The sequence below is a fragment of the Manis pentadactyla genome, chromosome 2, assembly GCF_030020395.1.
Source record: "Manis pentadactyla isolate mManPen7 chromosome 2, mManPen7.hap1, whole genome shotgun sequence".
In the NCBI taxonomy this organism is placed as follows: Eukaryota; Metazoa; Chordata; class Mammalia; order Pholidota; family Manidae; genus Manis; species Manis pentadactyla.
In genome coordinates this window covers 212,266,869-212,291,529 of record NC_080020.1, presented here as the reverse complement: position 1 = coordinate 212,291,529, position 24,661 = coordinate 212,266,869, and the positions used below count along the sequence as shown (strand labels likewise).

The window sequence follows — 24,661 nt, the reverse complement described above, 5'->3', positions numbered from 1 at the left end:
ACGCTGAAGAGGGGTCCAGAGATGTGGACTGGAGACCGCGAGTGGGAGCAAAGGAGGGCACGGGCGCCAGGCTGCGAGGTGAAGGATGGCGCCTTCCCCGCAGCAAAGCGGCCGCCAAGCGGTCACGTCCGGAGAGGGTTCAGCGTCCTCCTCATGCCCATCGTCCTCCGCCCGCGAGTTCCCGGGGCTGTGTTCAAGAAGGGGGGCGCCGGCGCTGGCTGATTTATAAGCAGAAAGCGGCGTTGACATTGAACTCCAGCCCCGGTGCGTGCGTGTGTGCGCGCGCGTGTGTCCCCGCGCCTTTGCGCGTGTGAGTAGGGGTGGGAGCAGGACTAGAAGCCGCAGCAAACCACTGCCTTCGGGGAGCTGCGCCGAGCTCGCCCCCGAGCAGCCGCCTGCAGGAGAGAAGAGCGCTGAAACCATTCATGATTTTGGTGACGTTATTCCAGGAGTGGGCGAGAGAGGGCGGAGCCTCCTGGGGCCGAGCCCCGCCTCCGCCCCTATAAATACCGCTTCCCGGGTTCTTTGTGGGGCCGCGAGCTCGGTGGAGCACCGAGGGCTCCGTCAGTTCTGCCGACGCAGCTGGCAGTGGGGCTGTCTCCGGAAGGCGGACCGGAGAACGCCCGTGCCCGCGCTCGGCCGCCTGCCTCCCTGCCTGCGGCGCCTGTCTGCGCCCGTGACATCCTTACTCGGGACGCAGTGACCGTTTTTAAATCACAAGGGCGTGGGTCAGCCTCCCCTAGGACTTCATGTCTGTGTATTTCCCCATTCACTGGTGAGTATCTTGTGCCCTCGGAGGGCATCCGTCTCGAGGCCGTGGCGGCTCGGGTGCGAGGGCAGTAGGCGGCGCGGGCGCCCGCGCGGACCCGCCGCCCAAGCCCGTGCAGGAGTCAACGTCAAGGTTGCAAAGGTGGGGGTGGGGGGCGGCGGTGCTGAGAATATCCAGACAAAGGAAGTGAACTCGAAGCCCTCACCTAAGTGACGGCTGGGAGGGTGTGTATGTGGCGGTGGGGAGATGAGGGGAGAAGCAGGGATCCAGCTGGAACCCCGCTCATGAAATCCCCACTGCGGAGGGCTGCAGGAGGCGCGCGCCCTGCCTGGCGCAGGGGGCTCCAGCGCTCCCCGGGCCCCTCCCATTTTTCTTTTTGTTTGCTTGCAAGTCTCGGCGTCGAGGCGGGCGGCAGGGGGTTGAGCTGATGCAGCGGCGGCTTTTGCAGAGCTCCGCGGGGTGGGGAAAACGCTCTCCCCACGAGAAACCCGACTAAAGCCACAAGCAGCGGCAGAAGTATGCGCTGCACCCTCCGGATCACATTCCTCTCCGCAGCCCCCTAAAACCCGACGCGCCCTTGTAGGGGCACCGGGGGAGGAGCTGCCCTCTCCGGGCCCGCTGGAAGTCGGGGCGGGAGGGATGCGCCGCGGGCGCCGAGCTCAAGGCAGAGAGAGGCCGCGGCAGGCCACTTGGACTTGCGCGCCGGCTGCAGCTTCCTTTCTGCGCCGGGGAAGAGGAGGAGCGGCCGGGGGCGAGCGCTGGCGGCCCAGCAGCGCGTTCTCAGGTGCGGGCGCGGGGAAGCCGGGCCCCGCCAGGCTTTAGCTCAGTGCGGTTCTGTTCAGCCCAGGAACCGGAAAGTTCATGCTTCTCGGTTCAACTTTTCCGGCCGGCGCCACAGCCCCGAGCGAGGAGCCAGCGCCCCTACCCCAGGCGAAGAGCCTGGAGAGACCTGTGGGCGCTCTTGGGGGCCGTTTCTCCGCGGTGGGCAGCCGCCTTCCAAGGACCTGAGAAGAAGCTGCCTAGACGTCCTGGCTCTGGAACCTAAACTTGCCTGGAAGCTTAGCATATCTTCTCTCAGTCTCCCCTCCCTGATCCCGACTCTGTTTAGAGATGAACTCTCAAAACAAACTAAAAATCCACTCACCCCCACCCCCAGGCTTGCATAGCCCCCTCCTTATGCGCGCCTTTCCCTCCCACCTCCGTGGTGTGTGAGCAGCCAGGTGCCATACGGTATGGCCTTGAAGGCTATTGGAGGCTTTGTGTCCCTGGCCGCCCAAAACTTGAACGAGATTAGGGCCCATCTAGGTTATTATCCCCTAAGAAATTAAGGGAAATAAAATAATTTGGGACTATTTAATAATTGATTAGCACTTCATAGTCTGCAATGCTTTTGTGTGTGTGTGGCCAGAGATGAGCTCTTTAGCATAACTGTGAGATATGCATTATTAGCGTCATGATGACAAAGAGAGCACTCGTGGCCCAGAGAGGTTACATGACTTTTCCAAGATCACACAGTACTTGAGTGTGGCAGTGCTGGGACTGGAAACTTTTGCTTCTGTTTCCAAATCCAGTGCTATTTCTTCTCTAGGTAATAACAATAAAATGAAGAAGAATTTGGTACCCCTGTTTTCCTAAAGCTTACTTCACCTTTTTAAACCACGGATAACGGTATAATGGTGAAAATATTGGGTGTTGCGTAGTGAGTACATTGACTTTGGTATGTACCACTTGGCATTATACATTCCAGACCCGGTAGGTGCCCGTGGCTTCTGTGAGGATAACGGAACGTTTGTATAGTGCTTACAGAGTACAAAGCACGTTCACATGTCAGCCATTGGTGGGCCAGCTTGGTCCCTCTGGAAATTTCCTTCTCACTCAGAGTCCAGGCATCCTTAAGGTTTTTAATACCGGGGATGGTTTTCAAGCTGTGAGCTTGCAGCTGCTGTGGCTGGGCTAGAAAAGGGGTTGGATGGCAGATGTGTAGCTTGCAGAAAGCTGACCCCTTGGGGTTTTATGTGAGACATTTGCAAAAAGGAATACCAGAGACACAGAGAGAAATTTAGGAAGGTAGTGTTATTGGACTTGGTTTCCCTGAGGTTGACCTGTTGGATGTAATAACAATATGCACTTCCTCTAGAGATGGGATGAATTGTTTTTGATATAGACAGATGGACTCAGGTACCTCCTGTTTTGAATTTTCCTACTTCTGTCACTTACAAGAAAATCCAGAGTTGCTTCTTGCCAATGGGGACTTGTACAGGAGAAGAAGGGAGAAAGGGAGTTTTCCAGAGAGGTTTTCAGGTGGGCATCATTGGTGAAGGCCGAGAGCTCTGATGCACTGGGCATATAAGGTGCTTCCTCAGGGTGTGAGCTTGTTTTTCTGAGTTCTGTTTTGACCGCCTTTCATCCTGCCTCCAGACAGTCCCCTGATCTAACAGCAGAATGCACCGAGTGTAGGAATGTGAAAGTGCATGTTTGTTGACTTTTGGTCTGGGTTTCTTGGCAGCCCTGACTATCTGAGATCGGCCGAGATGACTGAGGTGATGATGAACACCCCATCCATGGAGGAGATTGGCCTCAATCCCCGAAAGGATGGACTTTCCTATCAGGTGAGTTCAGTACTAGATTCCTTCTGTTTCTGTAGAACCTGGGGGCTTTTGCTGGGGCTGGAGGCAGTCTGTTTTGCATCCAAGTGTAAAGAGCTATATGACCTTGGAAAAGCCCCCTAATGCCAGTAAGCCTCAGTTTCTTTGTCTGTAAAATGGGGCAACAATAGTCCTTACCTCAGAGAGTTGTGGTGAAGATTCAACATAAGATGATGTGTAAAAGGCATTCACAGCACCTGGGACACAGTAAGGGTTTAGTAAGTGTGAGTCGATATATTAATTAGTCATCCTAGCTGCTGCAGACTCTCCCATTCATGCTGGCAAAGGGGGAAGTGATTTTTGATAGGTGCAGTCAGTTCAGACCAGAATTTCCATCCCCAGCCATTCTTTGGGCAGTGGAAACATTGCTGTGAGGGGTGGCTTATGGAAAAGGATGGTCTGCTGGGCGAATAGCTGGGTCAGGTGCCACCTTCTTCCTCAGGCTGATGGTTGACCAACTGATTCTAACAGAATTAATGTTCGGCCTACTTAGAATTGGGGAGCCCTTTCCCCAAAGCTTTCTCAGGATGTGATTGCTGGAATCTAGCTTAGAGATTGTGTGGTGGATCCAAAATATATAAGAACCACAAAAAGTGGCCTAAGCAATACCTTCAGATTCTTAGTACAATGTTCTTCCTGGCTGGCCATGTACTTTTCCATTACTCCTGACCGGTTACAGAGCATTTTTAGATACCTCCAGAGCAGTGAACTGTTCAGATTTCCAAAGAGAGTCCCTAGGCTATTACATTTAGGGGAGGAAGGAGTCTGTTTTTAAGGGAAGACCTTAGAGCTAGAGAAATTGTGTCGGGTGGCTGGCTATGGAGATGAATGGGTGTGATGGGCCTATTTAGCAGATATTAACTGAATGCCCACAGGAGCTATGCACTTTCCAGATGTTGCCCTTTCACTCTTGACCACAGCTCTGAGGTGGGAGTTCTCACTCTGTTTCACACATGAGGAAACAGCTCAGACAGAGTATATGGCTGGGGTCTCAAACTCCAAAGCCTTGCTCTTCTGGGGCATCATGTAGCTGTACCTTGGGCTGGTTCTTGACTAGAATCTAGACTTGCCGTAGCTAGTAATTCCTTAGACCTGTTCCAGGGGCCTTTGTTTTATGAAGGAAGAAGTAAATAGAAAGCCAGGTGGGTGTGATGGACAGAGGGTGATCAAAGAGAGCTGAAGTGAAAGCTAAGGTTGGGTAAGGTAACTTGGCAGGTGACAGCAGAGTCACCTCTGACTTGCTTGGGAGGTTCCAGAAGGCTCCTTTGTTTCATATGCACATGGCCAAGCCTGTTTTGCTGGCTGGAAAGAAGGATTTGAGTGGTCTGGCGGGGTGTAGGGAGAAAGGGGAGACCCTTTCCTGGTTGGTTTTATGCCCTCCACCCCCAGAGTGGGTCTCATAGAGACGGCCTGTGGGAGGTTAGAAGTTCCCTAGCCCCCGAGCTGGGGTGTTTTTGGATTCCAGTTTCCAAGCCACTGAATCAGACTGAATCTTTTTGTGGTTACAGGTGAGATTTTCTTTCAGTTCTGAGTTTTAGATTTCCATCACAGCACCTTTCCAAACTCAGTCCTCTGCATGTCTAGGTGTGCTTTTAGTATTCTCCCTTTGAGCATGTCCCAGGATAAAGGGCCAGGTCCTGCAAGACAGTTTTCTAAACCTCCAGGCCATTTTGCTGGATCTGAGGGTCACAGCAAGTGAATGTGGGGGAATAGGCTGCCTGCGTGGGTGAGGAAGGCTGAGCTGGGGCTTCCATGGCAGGAGGAAAATACAGTTGCCTCTGGGCTCTTGTCATGTCACAGTCCTGTCTGAGAAAATGGCCTTCAAACTTTCCACTGGGGTGCTAGCCCAAGGACCCAGCTCTCACAGCCCCTCAGGGAATCTGTCCCTGCCCACTGGGTAGGGGCTACCTACTGCCCAAACCCAAAATACTTTACCTGGAACTTTAGAGCACTCTGTCACAAGATTTCAGGAAGCTATTCTGGTTGCCTGATGAAGAAAGAGGGGAGAGGGTGTAGTGTTTAACCAAGCAACATTTAGTGGGCACTTGCTGTGTGCAGCATGCTGAGCGGGGTGCTGCCCAGACGGTCCAGGGCTCCCGTGGGAAGCCAGGATGTACCTAACAACTGGCATGCAGGAGCCATGAGAAAGCCACCATCAATCCAGGTCTGGTGGCAATGAGAAGCCTTGGAAGAAGGTCAGACTGAGGCTGGGCCTTGAAAGAGAATTAGAACTTGAGAGGGTGCCTCCATCTCTAATCTAATTTTGCTGCACGTTCAGACACCCCCTTGGCTCACCCCTGTTTATGCCAGGTGCAGGGCTCTGCAGTGAGCCGATCTGACAATTGTCATATGACTGATATTCTCTGGGTCCACTCAGAGCTAGTGCCATCCAATTAAACATGTTCCCACCAGAGCTCTGGGGATTGGCTAGGACTGCCCCTGGCTGGAGCCCATCTGCCGTGCATGCTCAGGCTGGGCTCAGATCTGGGACCGGGAAATCTCGAAACTCTGTTCTTGGCACCCTTCCTAAGGGTAATAATAGCACATGGCTTTTACTGAGACCTGCTTTTCCAAGGAACTGAAAGTGGGAAGGAGACATCAATCCTGACTTGGCAGATGAAATAGAATCTCAGGCTTGTGATTTAACCTTGAAACAAGGTCATAAAATAAATAGGCACACTGGACTTTGTCAGTCATTCCCCACCTTCCAGGCATACACAGAATGAAGCTCTCCTGATTTCTGTCCCAGATGTGACCTCTTTCTTTTAACACCTGTGGCATCTGTGGTTCGAATCGGGGCTGCTCTGAGCTTTGAGGACACAGGTTCCACCTTATCACCTCCTTGCCCACATCTCTGAGGGCAGAGGATGACTTATTTCCCTCTTTCCCACCAGCCGTCACCTCTTCCACAGCACTCCTCAGGCCAGGGTGCCTGCTGGCTCAGGGCCTTCCCAGAGCGGGTGCTAAGAGGATGGTGGTGGTTTCAGTGACATTGAGTCTCCTGATTCTAAAGCGGGCCACCTTCACTTCTGCCTCAGGATTTTTAAGGGGCTGCCTCAGCTCGTGCCTATCAAGGCTTCAGATAGAAGCCTTTTTATCCCCTGAAAGATACAGGGAAGGCCTACGTCTTGTACTTTGAAGTTAGCACCATTTTGTGAGCATGTATTAAAAGCAACAGAGCCTGAGCTTTGTTTTGTCTTAACACTTATTTAGAGAGTCAGTTCAAAGCATGAAATCCATGTCTGCATACTCACTTGGCATGAATTATGACACCCTGCCAGGTGGGTGAGTAAACGGTTACTAGAAAGTCTGAGTACACTTGAGCAAGCTGTGGGTGGCAGCCAGCTCACCGGAGCTGAGTGGGAGGGTCTCTCTGAGTACATTAATGTCCCTGACGTCTGCGGCTCGCTCCCCGCACTGCATCTGTGGGTCTCCTGTTCTCCAGCCCACCCACAGGACAGAGATGTGGCCTCCACCTTCTTACTTTCCTTAATTCAAGGAAGCAGGTCAGTGGCTGCCTTGCAGGGCCCTCCCCCAGCTGCAGGAGCACCAAGAATATTGCATTTTAGAATGCCTCTCTAACAGGTCTCCTTTCCTGCGGCGTCTGAATCAGCCCCGGCTCTGTGCAGGGAAGGGTCCTTGAGTGTTTGCCTGTGGACACTGATGCTGCTAAGTTCTAGATAAAAATATGGCTCCTTGGTTTTCATTTAAAAGTGCCCCTCCTAAAGTATTTGATAGCTTTTTTCTTCTCTATGTCTTTAAATTCCTCTGTGATCAGCACACACGTCCTTACTGGCCATGTGTTGTTTTCCTTCTGCTGCTCTTCCTGGTCACGTATCCCACCATCTGACATCCACCCACTGGTTAGGCATGCAGCGGGCTCTCCTTCTCAGGGAAGCCAGAGAGGATGCACTGTAAACCAGAGGGAGCCAGCTCTTCACGAGCCTCCGCCACCTGCTCTATGCTTCTGCCTAACCTTTGGTCCACACAGCCGAGAGTTCCCTGTATCTTCCGTTCATTTCCTAAGACCGGAGGGAGGGCTCTCCTGGTGTAATGCATGGGAGGGAGGACCAGGAGCGGTGGGCTAACCTCGTGCCACAGCCCTGTCGTTTGCCTCTTGCAGGCCAATAGCCTGGGGTTTAGCTCTGCATTAAGGACAAATCTAAGGCACTCTGGGCTGAGAGCTGGCCTTTCCCTGGGAGGGATCTCTCAGCCTCTTCTTTCTGTAAGGCCCACCGATAGCTGACTCCCTCCTCCCTGATCTACTCTTTATCAGGAGCAGCAACTCCTCTCTCAAAGAAGGGGCTTGGTTTCATCACTTAAGTCAAGCGGAGTTCAGAAATGCTTTCTCTGCCTTCACATCTGCGCTGAACCTTTCTTTATGAAGAGCCTGGCTCTCCTGAGCTGTTCCCACCCAAAGTGACAGGTTGAGCTTCCTCCCCAGGTTAAGCCCCCAGAGAGGTTCCTGCTCTGTGTCCCGTCCTCCATCTCCCACCAGCCTCTGCTCACAAGGCCATTTTGGGCAGAACTCACCAACTACCTTAGTCTCTTGCACCCCTGTCTCCTTGGTCACCACCAGCTGTGGTCCTTACATGTTATGTTCTTAAGAGTTTTGGAGGCCCTGCAGAGCGGCTGCATGAAAATCCTCACATGGTCACCAGGAAATCATCTTTCACAACATCAGACTTAAAAAGCCTCAGTTGTCCCTGGAGGGACATAAAGCTGAAATTCCAAAGCACTTGGCAGGAGATGTCCAGCCATGGACACATGTTACTGGAATCACAGCAAGTTTTCTCTCTCCTATCCCTACACTCCCACCCCACTCACTCCTTGGCATAAATCATAATAATATGGTGCAAAATAAGCAGTTAGGGCCACATGGCTCAGAAGCACAAGGAGTCATTTCTTTGAGTGGTGCTGGCCCTGTGGCCACACATACTGCCTCTTTTTGAGCCAATGCCCACTTTGTTCAGATCAAATCTACTTTGTATGAACAACCCAGCACCTTCCTTCCTGTGCCCAAAGCCCGTAGACATCGTGCTCAGTGTTTTGGAATGCCCCTGGGTTAGGGCCTGCAGAGGGCTGGAATTACTCCCATGGGGAACCTCCCCAGCCCCCAACACACACAGTGTGGTCACAACAGTGAGTCTGTAGCTCGGCCAGGGAGAGAACAAGCTCTCTTCACCTTCCTAGCCAGCATGCTGCACACGAGAACCGAACGACCCGGCCTTCTCTCCAAGGGCCTGTGTGAGGCCGACGCCTCTGCGTGGTGGTATGTTCGTCACTCTCCAGAGCAGGGGCTGTGTCTTAGACTGCTCTTTGTTCCTACGATGCTGGGCACAGTGTCCTACAAATAGTTGCTTAATGAGTGCTGAATGATTGATGGGACCCTTCCTCTGTCCCTCTTCTGCACTGAGAATTGTCCCTCTACCTTGGCCATCCCATGAAATAGATTTTTATGGAATCAGCATCTTCTCTATGTGACCCTGTCTCCCAAGTTGGATAGAAAGGAGGATTGTACCATTAGGGAAAGGGGTGAGTTTGGGTGGCGAATCTTGTGACTGGAGCCAAGAGCTATTCCTGGGTGTCTAGTGAATGGTGAATGTCCTGAAATGATCTTTCAAGCCCGAGTCCTGAAATAATCCTCGGAGGATATGAAGACAGGCCTTTGTTCACATGGGGCTCGGAGGTGCCGGGGCTTCACTCCTTCCCAGCCTTGTAGCTGCTGTGCCACCTCTGAGGGCAGGGGTGCCTCTCCCCGTGTCACCTGCCCTTCCGTTGTCCCCAAGGCCGCCTCAGAGGACCCCCGCTCAGCAAATCAAATCCTTTGTCTGCTGCTTCACTCCTCAGAAAGGGAGGAACCCTAAGGCACAGACTTGTCTTAGAAAAAATGTAAAATTTGCGGAAAGTTTCTCCAGACTTGTCCAGCTAGTGTTTTGACCTCAGGGGAAGTTTGGGAGCTCCCACAGCCCGCTCTGCACTAGAATGAATTGCCTTGCACTGTCAGAAGCTCCAGATAAACCGTGTTGAAGAGGCACCCAAGCATTTAGCTGAAGCAGCTTTAATACTTGCTTCTCGATCGGGAATTTTACTGGAACCACTGGGAAGAAAGGCGTCTCTCTGGACCTCTTGCTAAAGGTAAAATCGGCCTGAGCAAGGAGGGCATTCACAGACCTCAGTCTGGAGGCAGGTGCTCACTGGGTCTGATTTTCTTCTACTGTGAACCCAAAGGCGGTTCCTAGATAGAATTAATAGTAAACCTTGAATTTACCTTCTGCTTTACTTTGTAGAGTTTGAAACACTTGTTACCCTAGATTTGAGCAGCATCCTTGGCTTTCCCAAATTCCTAAACATTTGCTCCAGACACAGCCCCGTGTATAGCTCTAAGTCAGTAGGTGACCACTGGCCCGAGGTGTGTAGGCAGCCCTGAGCTCAGCCACCGATCCCTGCAGACACAGACTCACATGCTGACACACACCCATACACTTACACACTCACCCAGACCGGCACATACAAACACTTCCACCCACACCCTCAGACACATGCACACACCCTCTCACTGCACCCATGGCCCTCACGTGAACTCACACACACCTACACTCACACAGTCACTCATGACCAAAAGGGCAGACGGTAGAATGTTCATAGTGGTTGTTTTAGATGAGAGTGTTACAATTATCAAAAAATTTTCTTTTCTTCTCTCCCCTTTTCAGTAATTTCATATTGTCCTTGACAAAGTGTGTATTTTATTATTATTATTTTTTCTATTGTTTTATTCTTCTCAATTTTATTTATTTCTTCTCTGATCTTTATTGTATTTCATTATTCTTATACTTACTTTTCAAGTTTTAAAAGTAACACATTATAGAACTTTTGTTTTCTTCTTTAGACTCTTTTCCATCCACCATAATCTCACCATTCATTAATCACATCTGTTAACATTTTAGCATCTTTTTCCTACTTTTCCAATAACACTTGTATTTTTATGTGGCCAAGATCACACAGAGGAGTGTTCTGCCTCTTTGCTTAACAGTATGTAAGTCATCAGTATCATAATCTTTACAACTTATCTTGAAAAGGCTTCAGAACCAGCATGTTTAATAGCTGCCCAATATCATAAAGTTACATGATTGTTTTCACCATTCTCCAATTGTTGATGTTTTTAGATTTTATTTTCTCTCATACATAATATTTATATATAATTATATACAATAGTTTATATGTTTTTTAATATATAAATCTTGGTCCATAGTTTATACTATTTCCTAGAGTCATAGGAGTAGAATTTCTGTGTCAAAAGGTGTAAGTGTGTGTGTGTGTGTGTGAGTGTGTGTGTTGGTTATAATTATAAAAGTAGGACTTATTCCTTTAAGAAATTTAGGAAAATATAGAGAGAAAGTAGAAAGAGGAAAACACCCATATTCCTATCACTGAAACATTTTGGTATGTTTACTTCCAGTATTTTCCTATGTAGTTAAATTTTTTAAAATTGAGATAATACTGTATATGCTATAGTGAATCTTTCTTTCATTTACTATAATATTGTGACTATGTTCCTGTCATTTGGTTTCCTTTGTGAAATGGCATGTCATGTTGTTATGTACCACTTCATATTGCTGAATATCTAGGTTCTGGTATATTTCTTATAAAGAACACTGCTGTAAACATCATTTTACATAAGTCTTGGCACAGGTCTGATTTGTTTGCTTAGAATAAATTCCTGGAAGTAGAATTACTGATTCAAAGAGATTCAATGTCATTAAGCCTCTTGATTATATATTACCTTAAAAACAGAAAACAAGTAAAAGAATTTATCAAAATATAGCTTCCAGATTGAAAGCTCTGGCAAATAGAAGCACAGGGTATAAAATCTATAGAGATAAGATAATGAAGTTGCTTTATGGATAGAGTCAGAAAGGTGTTGGTTATTTTAAAGTGTTTAAGGGATGTTGCACATAGACGATAACAATTGATGATGTTTAGGTAATATGTAGCCAGCATGCAAAATAGCTGGTAATCATGTTCTTGTCCCATAGTAGGTATGTTGACATGCTTTGGTTTGTAAATGTATATGGTAAGCAGTTACCATACTGGTCTCCTTTATTTTCCTAATGACATTGGAGCACCATGTGAACTTGAGGAAGACCAGTGAAGTCACCTCGGCCTGGAAACCCATCAAGATTGAACAGATGCACATTTAGTTCCCTGAGCCTTCTTACTTTTCCTGGCATTCCAGGTCTGGACCATGGAATGGTCATGGTGTAGAGATGTTGCTTTCCTGGAATCAAGGATGGACTGGGCTTTTGGAAATAGACCTGAGGACAATGGAAGCCTTGGGCCCAGTGCTCAGGGGCCTTCCCCCCAGCAACTGTGCAAGCCTCCAGGTTCTTTACCGTAGTAAATGGCCTAGTAGGGTCCACCCACTCCTGGTGGTTTACCAAGTTAATTTAGGTATTACACAAACTTTAAAAATGTTAGTGTATTTTTATGGCTACTACCTGTGACAAGTAATACTAATTTTCCATTCATGTACTGATAGGTTTTTTAAAAAAATATTTTTAAACAAATAAGTAAAGAAAAAATGTAGTGAAAATAGTGTATATGTGCACACGAAGGAATAATAACGGTGGTGGTGTCCGACTTCCTGAGGCTGCCATCAGTGTTGTCACCATGAAGGAATCCTTTCCTTCAAGAGCTGAATGTGCCCTCTTGGATGGAAGCCTTCTTAGAGATCAGCTAATGCTAAATTATGATTTCTCTGTCTCTCTGGGCATGTACTCCCTTGGACAGGGCAGTTGAAGCATCAGGGAGCTTCCTGCCTCTTTTCCTTGAAACCCTAACGGTGGAGATCTGCATGCCAAATTACTTCTTCGTAATGTTCTATGTCATGTTCTGTGTGTATACAACTTCACATTCTAACAAAGTGTTAAAACCGGAGGACAGCTGCCCCGGGGGTTCACAGAAATTTTCCAAGGGATATGACAGCAGTGAACATTTTCGGGAAATCAATTTCCACATCTTCAGCTTCCTTCTGTTGCTTTTCTAAAATTGCATTTCCTGCAGACCAGCTTCATCAGTTTTCTTTTCCTACCTTTCCTGTCAAGACTGACCTCCTCACCCTTAGTAAGAGAAAGGACCTGTCTCTTGCCTTCCTGAATCTTTTAAGGTACCTTTTCCTGGGTAGAGAGACTTTAGGGGCATCAGACAAATGGACCTTTCAAAATGTTACTGTCTGGGAAGCTCCATAAATCCCACCTAGCTATCACATTAAGAAACCGATTTTTAAAATTACCTTTGTGTCTAATAATTATTTGTGGTATGCTTATTGATTAGTTACATACTAATAGCTGCAATAAGCCTAAACAGAAATGCTTTTTTTCTTTTAACAAGCCTTTAGGTCACAGAAAATAAAAACATTGAATGTCAATGTATATGTATATATATATGTGTTATGTGTATATATATATATATATATATATACACATACATAAAACATCCATCTTTTTATTGCAGAGATATGGTTTACCTTTTGATACTAAGACAGTTTATTTTATTATTCCTTTAAAATAACAATAAAACCATTACATGTTAATTTAAATAACAGATTTTAACAAAACAACATTTAATGGGAAGAAAGGCATTGCTTTACATTTTTGCAAACCTATTTAATACCTGGTTTAATAGAAGATGGCTAAACTCTCCTGTTTCTGCATTCAATTTTTGTTGTGATATGTATAGGTTGAAGAAAATGAAGGAAATCTGGCCTATGCAGATATGTGGTTAGAAGAGGAAGAAGTATTTTAATAGTCTTTTCAGATATTTTCTTTGCTATTTCATCAAAACTCAACAAATGGTAGTTTCATAAAGGTCAGCAGCAATGTGGAATCTGAAACCTTATCAATAAACTTACTGTACTCTTATGTTAAAATCCATTAGTCTATCTCGCACTTTGAATGAATCTTTTACCCACTGCTTGCTTTGTAATGTGGTGCATTGATCATTTGGAAAATATAGGTTCACTGAGTTATGCAGCTCTTCCAAATGTTGACACATTTCATATACCAGCAAAAAAAAATCACATTTGTTAATATTTCTTCCAATCTCATCAGAATGTCTTCAAATATTAGGAAGCTGTCAAGCTTATGATGGCTGATACAGTTTATCCAAAATTCAAAGTTTTGCTTGAGCGTTTGATTTTTATCACTGGTAACAAATACTATCAGTCATTTTCCTTAAAGTGACAGGCCCATTTTGTATACTTTTAAGAACATGTCCACAAGGCACCCAAGTTGGAATAACCGTGGTTTGTTGGGCAGTCATTCTTTCAAGTAAAATTGGTGTTCAGTGGACAAGTGGCTAGTTCAGCTGCTGGCAACTCAATCATACAAGTGCTTTTCGTCAAGACAACCATTGGGTTTTGATATACAACAGAAGTGCTATATGCTTCATTACACAGAATATTTAAACAACATGCACTAAGAGTTAATATTTAATGAAAATTAAGTTTACTACTTCATCAAAGACAATTAAGTTTTTTTAAATTGTGACTGTAAAAATATAATAACTACAAGCACATTTTGTTGGCACTGTATTTATTAAATCTTGCTAAGGTGCCAGCAAGAATTTCATCCATTGCTTTTTATGCCATTAGTATAAGTGTCAACCCAGGGGAAAAAGGCAAATAACATTTTAGTATTATTAAGAAAATATTCTGACTTCAAGGACACTTCCTCCATGGAAGGACCTTGGGATTTGAGCTTTGAGAACTGCTGCTCTAGATTGAACAGAATATGTCTGATCAGAGGACAGCAGGACAGGCACCTCCTTGTTAGTGTAGATGGCCTCAGTAAGATGAGTGGACCTCTAGGAATATAGGCTTGTTTGCTTCAGGATTTTAATATCAGTTTGGATGCAGCGCTGATCATCTAAAATCTCTAGACTTCTTTTACAGGACCTACCCTACACATCAAGCAAGTTTTCCTCTTTGGGAGGAAAAAAATGTTTTTAACTTAAAAAAGATAAATTAGCCAATGACCCCACTTTGGGGCTAGCTGAGTTGGAGGTGATGGATGTCATCCAAGGGGAGAGACATTTCATGGATGGTGGGAAGGTGGACGTACAGCTTGTAGATTGAGTAATCATCTGCTTATCATGGACAGGTGAAGCCAGGAAGCTGTTTGAGTCTGGAGAAAAGCCTTGGATGACACCTAGTCCGGGGAAGTCACAGGGAAGATGAGGTTAGACAGGGCAGGTGAACCTAACCAGGGTGATGAGGATCAGGAGAGAGTGTGAAGCCCAAAGCAGGCTGACCAATCTGTTAGTGTGCTGCAGAGGTGGTGACTAAAGGCTAAGCAAAGGCCATGGGGCCGGGCTGTTAGGAAGTCCTGAGATTTGAAAGTTATTTCCACACAGAGATGGGTTTGGAAGCCACGTGGTAGGGGTTAGGAAGGGAACTTAAGACAAGGATGGAAAGACTTCAAGATTTTTGTCTCCAAAATGAAGAGTGAGGCAATAGTTGAATTGTCAGCCATATCATTCTGGGCTTTCTGAGAGAGAGGAGGTGTGGCCGTGGGACACTGGGTAGCACAAATAGAGGAGGATGGAGGAAAAGGGATCTGTCATCCCCAATGGCCCTGAGGTGACGGGGAGATGTGTCTTCTTTCAAAGGGCAATGATGATACAGTGGATAAGATGTGGGTGTTTGAAATCATCTATGCCAGATAAGTGCATTCTTTTCTTCCTGCCCTGGACAACTTTGAAAAGTATTCTTTAACATTCCAAAAGCCCCATCAGCTCACTGGGCCCAGAGTTATCGGTGGCAATTAGAGCTAATTAATCGGAATTTGGAACTCTTGACCTTCAGGATGGGTGTGTGTTTGAGAGATGTTTATGAAAGATGGTGTTTATCCAGAGGATTTCCTTTTCTTTTAAGTTTCGAGGCTGGAGGCTTAAGCATCTTTAATCCAAAGGAAGGAGATCCAACAGTTGCTATAAAGCCCTAAATCTCTGCTCAAGTCTCTAGGACTAGAGACACCAAAGAGGGTAGGACCGGGTAAGATGGATATTCCATAGCCCAGTCCATGGGAGATTTGAGCAAGGGGAGAGCCTCAAGGTTGGAGAATGAGGTGACTAGCATCCGAATGGAGAATGTTCTTCCCTCCCTGAATACAGTCAGCAACCACTCTGCCTGTCTCTTTGCTATATTTATTTCTGTTCTTACCAGCCATATTTCACTTTGAAAAGTCAGTAAAATGCAAATAATAATGCTGCTGCTGCTGATAAAATAGCAGGAGGCAAGTATTTCAAACAACGTATTTCTTGCCTTCATATATTGTTAGGGGACAAAAAGCAGGGTGTACTTTTCACTTGAATTAGCTGCGGCTCATTCACTCAGACCTTGGCAGAGCAGGATGCTGGTAGAGATCTGCCTATTGTTATAAACCAGCCCCTCCTGGGAAGGAAGAAATACACAAGGCCAAATCTATTGTTGTTCTTCAGGAAAGTAAGAAACTCAGACTTTGGGAAGTCTAAGGGCAGAAAGGGTTTGACTTACCCAGGCAGCAGGCCCCTGGAGTAGGCTAGAGTGGGGAGAGAGGTGCATAATGGGAAGACCTGCAGGGCCTTCCAGAGGAAGACCAGGATCTGTACAAGGCAGTGACCTCCACTGCAGCTGGCTTGTCCCATGCCTTGGGAAAACAGAGGCACTGGGAGAGAAGTGATAGAGTCACAGCTGTTTCTCCAGAGAACCTGGCCTAGTTGTGAGCACAAGCCCAGGAGTGCTGCAGTTTGCTCCAACCCCAAGCCTCAGCTACTGTATTGACTTGCCAGTCCCTCACTTGAAACATTCCTCGGGGACCCCAGCTTTACTAATAAGAATCATCATTAGGAATTTAAAGTTTACAGCACATGTTCGTACATTCCTATATTTGATTCTCTCTAACGCCCTATAAGATGGGAATTAGCAATTAATCCCAATTTATAGATGAGGAGGGCAGGGGGATGGGCCCCCATATCTTCGAGCCTGTCAGATACTGTGCTGGTGCTCAATGTGCAGCCTCGTGCAATCCTTCCAACAATGCTGTAAACTGGACATCCCTTCCTCGTTTTACTCAGGACCACTGAGGCCCAGAGAAGTTAAAATAACTTCACCAAGGTCGTGAGGTAATAAGACATGGGGCCGAGGTAAAAGCCAGCTCGTACAGACTCCTGGTTTGCCTGTGGAAGTAGCAATTTTTTGAGGCAGGTTTGAGGTTGATTTTTTTCCCCTCTGGAACCAGAGAAGGGAGAGGCTCAGTGTGTGGTTTTGTACACTGAAGCCGATCTTTCCTGGTGCCTGGGGAGCTAGCCGGTTATTCATCTCAGGTCTTCTGCCCTACCTCCCCCAGCATGTCTCTTTCCTCTGCTCTACCCCAGCAAAGGGAGAGTGTGCAGCTCCCAAGGTCTCAGCTTGCAGAGCTGGTAATTAGCCCTTTGTGTCCAGTTAACCACCTTTCATCTCCTCCACCTGCTGGTGTCCGATTTCTCCATTAGCATCTCTCTGCCCTTTGCCGAGCCCCCCCACCCTCTTTGTGGCCTGCTCCGGTTGTTTGTCCAGGGTGATGGCTGAGAGATGCACGCATGCTGCGGGATGCTGTTCCCTCCACAATTGCTCACATTTTCCATCCGAGGTGCCAGACACCTCTCTCCTCTCCCCACTCGAGGCAGCCAGGTTTAGGTCACCTGGCTTCGAGGCAGACAGTTGATAGCTAAGCCCCCAAATTTCAGGCCTTTAGAGCTCTGCTATTACCTTTCAGGTCCTCCCCTCCAGGGGTGAAATGGGAGCTGCCTGACCAGCAACTTTTATCCTGAAGCAGAAAGCCTGCTGATGAATTCCTCAGGAGCTCACCTCCAACCCCAGACTTCTCTGCTCTGAGGCTGCCCATATTGGTCCATGAAGATGTTTGGTTATGTTGAGAGTTTTCCCAGACTCTCCTGCTTTCATTGTCCTTGTATTTAACTACATATGTTTGCACCACCCAGTGCAGCAGCCACTAGCCACAGGCAGCAATTTAAATTTATATTTATATTTACATATGTCAGATAAATTTACAGTAATAAAAATGAAAGAAAACTTAACATTTAGCCTCATTTCAAGTGCTTAGTAGCCACATGTGGCTAGTGGCTATTGTTAGCACAGATAGAGAACACGTCCACTGTCACAGAAAGTTCCTTTGTACAGCTCTGATCTCTACAGCCAGAAATTCCAATATGTTGGCATCCAAACTACATTTCATAGACCATTTTTTCCTTCTAGAAGGTCCTAAAGCTCCCTTGACCTTTCAAGTGGACACAATTAAATTCCTAAAACATCATGGCCCGTTGGGATTGAGGCCACCTGGCAAAGAGTGCCTCTGAGGAAGTGTCCCCTAGAAAACTCACTATGACCAAGTTTGAATTTTTGCTGTTCTTCCACAGTGGGACATGCAGGACACAGGATGCTTTTGGTGTGTGTAAGCTTCAAGACTTCACTCGAGTTGCAGAGGAGGGAACTTGGGTGTCTATTAGTTGTATCCAAGGCATGGGTGAGCAAGATGGCCGCCGAGCAAGAAGACTGGCTAAGGAGCCTGGTATTGGCAGGGGGAGGAAGTGGCAGGGCTGAGAGAATCACAGCTGGGGGTGGATGCTTCTAGATCTGCCCTGCCTTCAGTGTGAGGGTGGGAAATGCTTCTCAGAGCCTCCCCATCTTCCCTCCTGAACTTGGGGATGAGCCTTTGCTGCAGAGGGAAAAAAGATTGTCTCTTTTTCTGCTTTTCCCCAGTCCAGAGGGAAGGGGCACTTTGGGGTAAGAGGTTTAAGCAGAAGCAGTTTCTTTTTGGAACAGCACAGCTCTTTATTCCCTGCCAGTTCCTGCAGGCAAACAGCATGCCAAGCTAGCCGGCCGCCTCAACCCTACCTGTCATGTGCTTGGCAAGTCTGACTTGAGTCCTTTTTTCCACTGCTTTCCCCACCCTGTCAAATTGCAGTTGCAACCTCTCATTTTTCTGCTGCCTAGATGATTAAAAAGCATGACTTAGTGGAAAAATCTTGACCTCCTTAGGGTCAGCCTCTTAAGCAGCTGTTGGAGATAAGATTGTGCTGGCAAAACACTCAACAACACTTTGCAAGGCATTCTGTCTGTGCGTAAGGAAATGAGAAGCTGTTTGGTTCTGGGTGCATTTTTGTCTTTGGAGAGAGCTCCAGTTTTCAGAGGCATAAATTGGTATTATCTGATAATAAAATAAAATCTCTGATGGAAAGGTTCGATTATTATAGTGATCTTAAAAAAGGCAATTAACAGACTTGGTAAAAGAAAAAACTTTTTTAATAGCACCTGCTTTGAGCAATTCAGGGACCAAAGTTCTCTGGCAACTGAGCAGTATCGGAATTTCAATGCTCAGACTTCCACCAAGAACTTAAAAGACTTAATTGTGCAGCTCCTAGTATGAAAGGCATTGTTCGGAGTTATTTTAATGACTGCATTAGGATTGCTGCTTCTTGTTGGAGATTGAATGCTTACCGTAGTCCTCTTGAAATGGCGTCAAAAAGGACATTCCAATTTGAATTCAGCATGTGTCCTCAAAGCATTTTATCATCTTTGTATTTGCCAAGAACTTGTACCCATCTAGTGAGAAAAGGTCATTTCACTTCTCAAAAGGAGAAACTGAGTCACAGGTGGTTGGGAGGACTTGATTGGGATTATACAAGTCATGTCAAGGACATAGTGAGAACTACAGTGTGTTATCAAATGAACACCACCTTTGAAGTCCTGTAGGTCTGAAGTTGGGTCCCCGTTCAGCCACTTCCTCACTGTGTGACCTTGAGTAAGTCGATTGCCATCTCTGTGCTTCAATTTCCTCATCTATAAAATAGGAATCCCACCACCACGTACTTTGTGGGATTATTATGATTGAGAATCTGCTCAGCAGATGTGACTGCCATATCTCCCATCATTGTCGTCATCACCATTGTAACATCCTTCCCCCCATTTTAGTTAAAAAACCCATTCCTAGCTTGAAATGGGATCACACGCCCTCCACCCTTACTGTCCTCCTCCTCCTCCTGCTGGCCTTGCTGCTGTTTGGCCCTCTCACTCCACCTAGGCTTGTGTGATCATAATTAGAATCCACTTGCCACCTCTCTCAGCCAGTGAGTCACAGGGCAGGCACAGTCCTGGGCTTGAGGTCAGAGGGCCGAGGTGGGGGCCCAAGTGTGCACTAGGCCATGTGTCCATCTCCTTGTCTTATTTTATAGCTCCGTCTCAAGTCCTGAAGGTTTAGGACTGCCCAGACTGGGAAGCTCGTCTCGGCCTGGCAGCTCAGACTGTCACCCTGGCACTTGAACTGGGGCTTCCAGTAGACAAACGGGCAGTTAAAGCCCAGAGTCCCCCTCCCTCCTATGGCCAGTTTTCTATCTGTGAAATTGGGGTGTTGACCCAGTGGCATCCATTCATTTTTCAAAAGGCATGTGTGCTGAAAAGAGCAGATCTAAGCTTGAATCCTGGCTGCTCCCCTGCAACCCTCAGAGTCCAGGGTCTCACTGCTTCTGGTTTGGGCTTGGGGGTTTGTGAAGCCCAAACAAGGTGATGTCTGAAAGAGCTTTGTAAACCACAGCATGCTTCCAGCTCCGTGGGGGGGCTTTCTCTCCATTACAACCAGAGCCCAAGCTTGGAAGGCACCTGTGTCCTCTCCCCCAGGGAGGGGCTCCAGCTCCACATGAGGAGAAGTGAGGGGAGGCCCAAATAGGCCACTGGTCCCTCTCCCTGCTCAGCATATGCCTGTAGTGTGTGGCACACAGTCCAGGGTGGGACTGCAGGGGTGGTAGCATCAGGAGGGAATGCCCTGAGTGGGGTCATCTTGCCCCATGCCACTTTTGGCCCCCTCTTGTCTAACCCCTCCCCTGGCTTGTTTTCCTCCTAGCTGCCATTATGATACTTTTTATGAGACTGTTAAGTCTTCAATGATGCCTGGTTGTGCAGCTGGCTCAGGGCTGAATCCCCAGCAATAGGGCTTTATTGGATAAATGGTTAATAATCACTTTTGTCTGTAGGGATTGGGGAGATTTTGTGGAGGCCTGTGATTACCAGAAGCCCCACATGGCCTGCCTCGTGGTCAGTGACTTGACGGGGACAGCACTGCTTGGTGTTGGGGTTAAGTAAGATTGGGCACCACCGAAGGTGGGAAGGCCTGAGTTTGTCCGAGAGCATCTCTTCTACCTCCTGAGAATAGAGGGCACCTGTCTGCTGCCACGGGCCTGTCTCCACCTGAGCCAGCCACTACCCAGGCTCCCTTCAAACGTGTGTCTCTACCCACACTCCTGTTGGCTTTGCCATTAGCAAGCAAGACCTTGAGCAAGTCTCTTGACCCCTCTGGGCCTCAGTTTTCTTGTCCAGGAAATGGGAGGGTTGGAAGAGATGACCCTGAAGATGCATGTGGCTCTTGGTGTCTGTGATTCTGAGCCCCAGTGTCCAGACCAAGCCTCTTCTCTGCAGCTCGTGGGTGTGTCGCTGAGGGCTACGAATGACAAGGGGCCGGCAGGCCATCGGATTAAGTACTAAAGCTGCTGAGCAAAGAATTGGGTCAGCTGCAGTCACAGGGCAGTGTGTGCAAAGGGAACCTGCCGAGCTCCTCATGGCCCTCTATTTTACTGCTTTGGTTTGGGGTTTCTCCCAGCTCTGGCAGGACATGCAGTAGCCGTGAACAAAAGAAGCCTGTTTGATGGGACTCTGGCAGGAGAAGTAGGTTCTCCCAGGTGTAGAACCATCAAGGAGCTAGGAGTTGTGGAAAAGGGACCTGGGATTTTGTTCCCTGCTTGCCTGTGAATGCTCTTAACCCTGATTTGGCCTTGACTTTATAGTTGCAGTGATATCAGGACCCATCTGTTTGAGGGGCTGGGTGGTACTGGGCATGGGAGTGGAACAGGCCTGGGTCTGAATCTCATTCCAGGCTGTGTGGTTTGGACAACATCCTTCTTCAAGCCTGAGAGTCTTGCTGATAGCATTAGCAACTCCTGATAGTCAGCACAACTGTGTTGGTTCAAAATCATACTTATAAAGCACCTGGTAGCTGGCTCCTACGAATGCCAACAAGTACCCTGGGAGGCATTTAATGTTACATACCTGCTGTATGTTTCGGGCTGCTGGAGTAAAATGCTGCAAAGAGGGACATGACTTACCGTGGATGACACGGCTTTGAATTCTTTTATCTGAAAATAAAATGTACAAACAGAGCTATACCACAAATTTGGCAACACTGCCACGAAAACTTTCAGCTTCAGGATGAAAGTCAACTGAGGGATGGTTTCCCGGGTCGCCTCAGCATGTGTTCTCTGGCTCCTGCCTTGCGCCTCCCAGAATCCTGAGGACGTGGCACAGTCCCTGGCGTAAGGCCGGTCCTCAGCTCTCCGTGTGTATGTGAAGTGAAGGCACGGAATTTCTCTTTTTGTATCTGTACTTGACCAGGTGCTCACTTTCCTTCTGTTTCAGATCTTCCCTGACCCGTCAGACTTTGAACGCTGCTGTAAACTGAAGGACCGCCTCCCCTCCATAGTGGTGGAGCCCACAGATGGGGAGGTAGAGAGCGGGGAGCTCCGGTGGCCTCCAGAGGAATTCTTGGTCCAGGAGGACGAGCAGGACAACGGTGAAGAGACAGAGAAAGAAAGCAAGGAACAGTAGAATCCTTGCCAGCTCCCCCAGGCTCATACCAGAGAGCATCTATCTGTACCTGAACTGTGTGCTTTCCCGGCGTGATGGAAGACAAGTGAGCCACAGCAGTTCTGAAAATGTCAAATGATGGCTTCCGTTTAGCACCTGCAAATCACTGAGTTGGTTTTCTTTTCTTTTCTTTTTTTTTTCTTTGAAGTGTGTGGGGCAGTGGAGCCCTCTGCAACAATTTGCAAGGCCTTCTGAGAAAGGAAGCTGCTTAGAACAGGGGTGGGGGGTGCGGGGAAGCGCACATCTTTGAGATCCTTATCTGAACTCAGCAGCCTAGAGGCAGCAGTGGGATTCCAGTGGGCTCTGGGGGTGGGGGGTGGGGCGTGTGCAAAGTGAGCAAGGAACAGGAAAACAAACCTGAGAGGAAAGAGAAAATACACATTTTCAAGTAAACATTGAGCAGAGAAGTGCAGCCAGAAACTACCCAGTGAGCGTTCACCCTGGTTTCTGGGGCATCAGACAACAAAGTCTTCATCTCTCCAGTTTCGCCCACCGCCAGCCTTTGCTTTTATTTCAGGTGTGTTGGTCCCTTACAGGGAGGCGGGAAAGGGGAGCTGTAGGAGCTGGTTGCCTGCAAAGCCAGCTGGCAGAGATGCCCGGGAAAGAAAAAGGTCTCCCTGTTCCTCCTCCATGACCCCTCGGCTGCAGCAGGCTCACATACCCGCTGTAATCTGGAGAGGATTAAAGGGGCAGCCCTGTGAGCTTCTCTCCCCTGATTGATCCTTTTTGCACCCAAGCCCTTCTGGGAGTAGCCAGAACACTTCCCACCCCTGTTGGAGGACTGAGGTGGGCAGGCTCTCCCAGGCTGGCCGTCCTCCCCACCGCGCCAGCCTCCCCAGCCCTTGGCCACAGCGGTCAGGCAGAGGTGGTTCCTGCTGCAGACTCCAGCTGCACCCCCCGCTCCTGTGTGAGCTCCTGGCCTGTTTTTTTGGTGGGGGCCCAGTGGAGAGCAGAGGAGGCCTTTTCTGTTTCTTGTTGGGGAGGTGAGCTTTAATGCAGATGCCAAGAGCTGGCAAAGCCTGGGAATTCTTGGATGGGGGTGACAAGGCTCTCATGTAGCAGCCAGGGGATCAAGTTTGAAACTACAGGATGTCTTGAGATTCCTGTTGCTTCTCCCTGTGGTGTTCCTGGGTGTAGGTGGGAGGATCCTTGTCATGTAGAGGGAGCAATGAATGGTGGTCCTCATCCCTGCCCACCTCCCACCCGTCCCCTGCAGGGGCCCAGTTACATGGGAAAGCTAGCCCTGGGCTTGCAGCTTTTTGTCATAGTTAAGAACCATCTGGAGCACAGGTTGCAGGACAGACTCTTCAAACCATCCCTATCTCAGAATTACGACTGTGTGACCAAGGGGGCTCGAGATCCTCCCTGGGTCTGAACTTGGCCAACTGAGGCACCCAGTATGTCCCCTCAGGTCTCCAGTCAGTCCAGGTTGACCCCAGTTTGGGACTTGCATGTAGAGTTGTATTTAATACCTCAAGGTTAGTGTGTGGTTCTGGGGAGCATTGGATCGGGAGGACGAGGGTGTACTGTGGGCACATCGGCAGGGTTTGGTTCTCGGAAGCCAAGGCTCACTGCTCCCTCCCTCTGTGTTGTCTGCTTGTGTTACACACACTGATGGCAATAACTTCTTCCAGCTCCTTGTGGAAGCGGGAGAGGCCTGCAGCCTGCACAGCCGGGGTGTTTCCCTGTCTCGCCCTCCCTTTGGTTCCGCTCTGGCTGTGGACAGCCTGTCCTCCTGCCCCCACTTCCCTCGCAGCAGCATTTCTCATCCCATGCCGAACCCTTGGTGGATGGGGTTTTGCCTTTTTAAATCGTGTTTCTGTGTCCCTGTCTCATCGGCTCCCCTCTATCCTCTGTCCTAGTCTTGCCATGTGATGGGAATGTGCTTGTAAACTGCATAACAAATCTACTCTGTGTATATGTGTGTTTATGGGGGTGGTTTATTGTTTTGCTCGCCACTAGACCCCTTTGTTTGACCATTTGGAGTCTGAGCAGGCCAAGGACTGACAGCTGAAGTCAGGACCCTCAGCAGCAAGCCTGTGGGGGACACAGCCACCCTTGGTCAAGTGGCTGAGCTCCTGTCTGGCCTCCTCTTTTCTTTTTTTAAAAGTAACTTGTGTGTATTTCTAACTGATCGTATTGAAAAAAAAATAGTATTTCAGTAAAAATGCCTGTTGTAAGATGAACATCCTGTAACTTCTGTTCTTTTTTGAGGCTCAGGGAGAAACTAGCATTTTTTTTTTCCAAACTACTTTTTGTCACTGTGACAGTTGTAAATAAAGTTTGAAAATGCTTTCCACTCTGGTCTGTTTTCCTTCTTTCTAATTGCTCCATTGGAATGGAGAGAGCACAGGACCAAGGTGCAACTCTTGAAAGAGGCTGAGCTGGGGAGTCCCAAGTCCTTAACAGGGTCCTTAGATATCTCTCCTGCCGGCCCTTATAGAGTGAGCCCATCTGTGATTTATCACTAACTGAATGAAAGCAGCCTTTTCTTCTATGCCAATGGTTCTCAATTCTGGA

General features: G+C 48.0%; 1 protein-coding gene across 1 annotated transcript; it reads left to right on the top strand.

The window, feature by feature from the left end:
* The first annotated feature begins 511 nt into the window (after nt 1–511).
* On the top strand, nt 512–24,435 carry LBH (LBH regulator of WNT signaling pathway). Its single transcript, XM_036903612.2, has 3 exons — nt 512–775; nt 3,276–3,378; nt 21,914–24,435. Exons 1-3 carry the CDS (start codon nt 750–752, stop codon nt 22,100–22,102), a joined length of 318 nt encoding a protein of 105 aa, XP_036759507.1. The 5' UTR covers nt 512–749; the 3' UTR covers nt 22,103–24,435.
* Nucleotides 24,436–24,661: the final 226 nt, after the last annotated feature.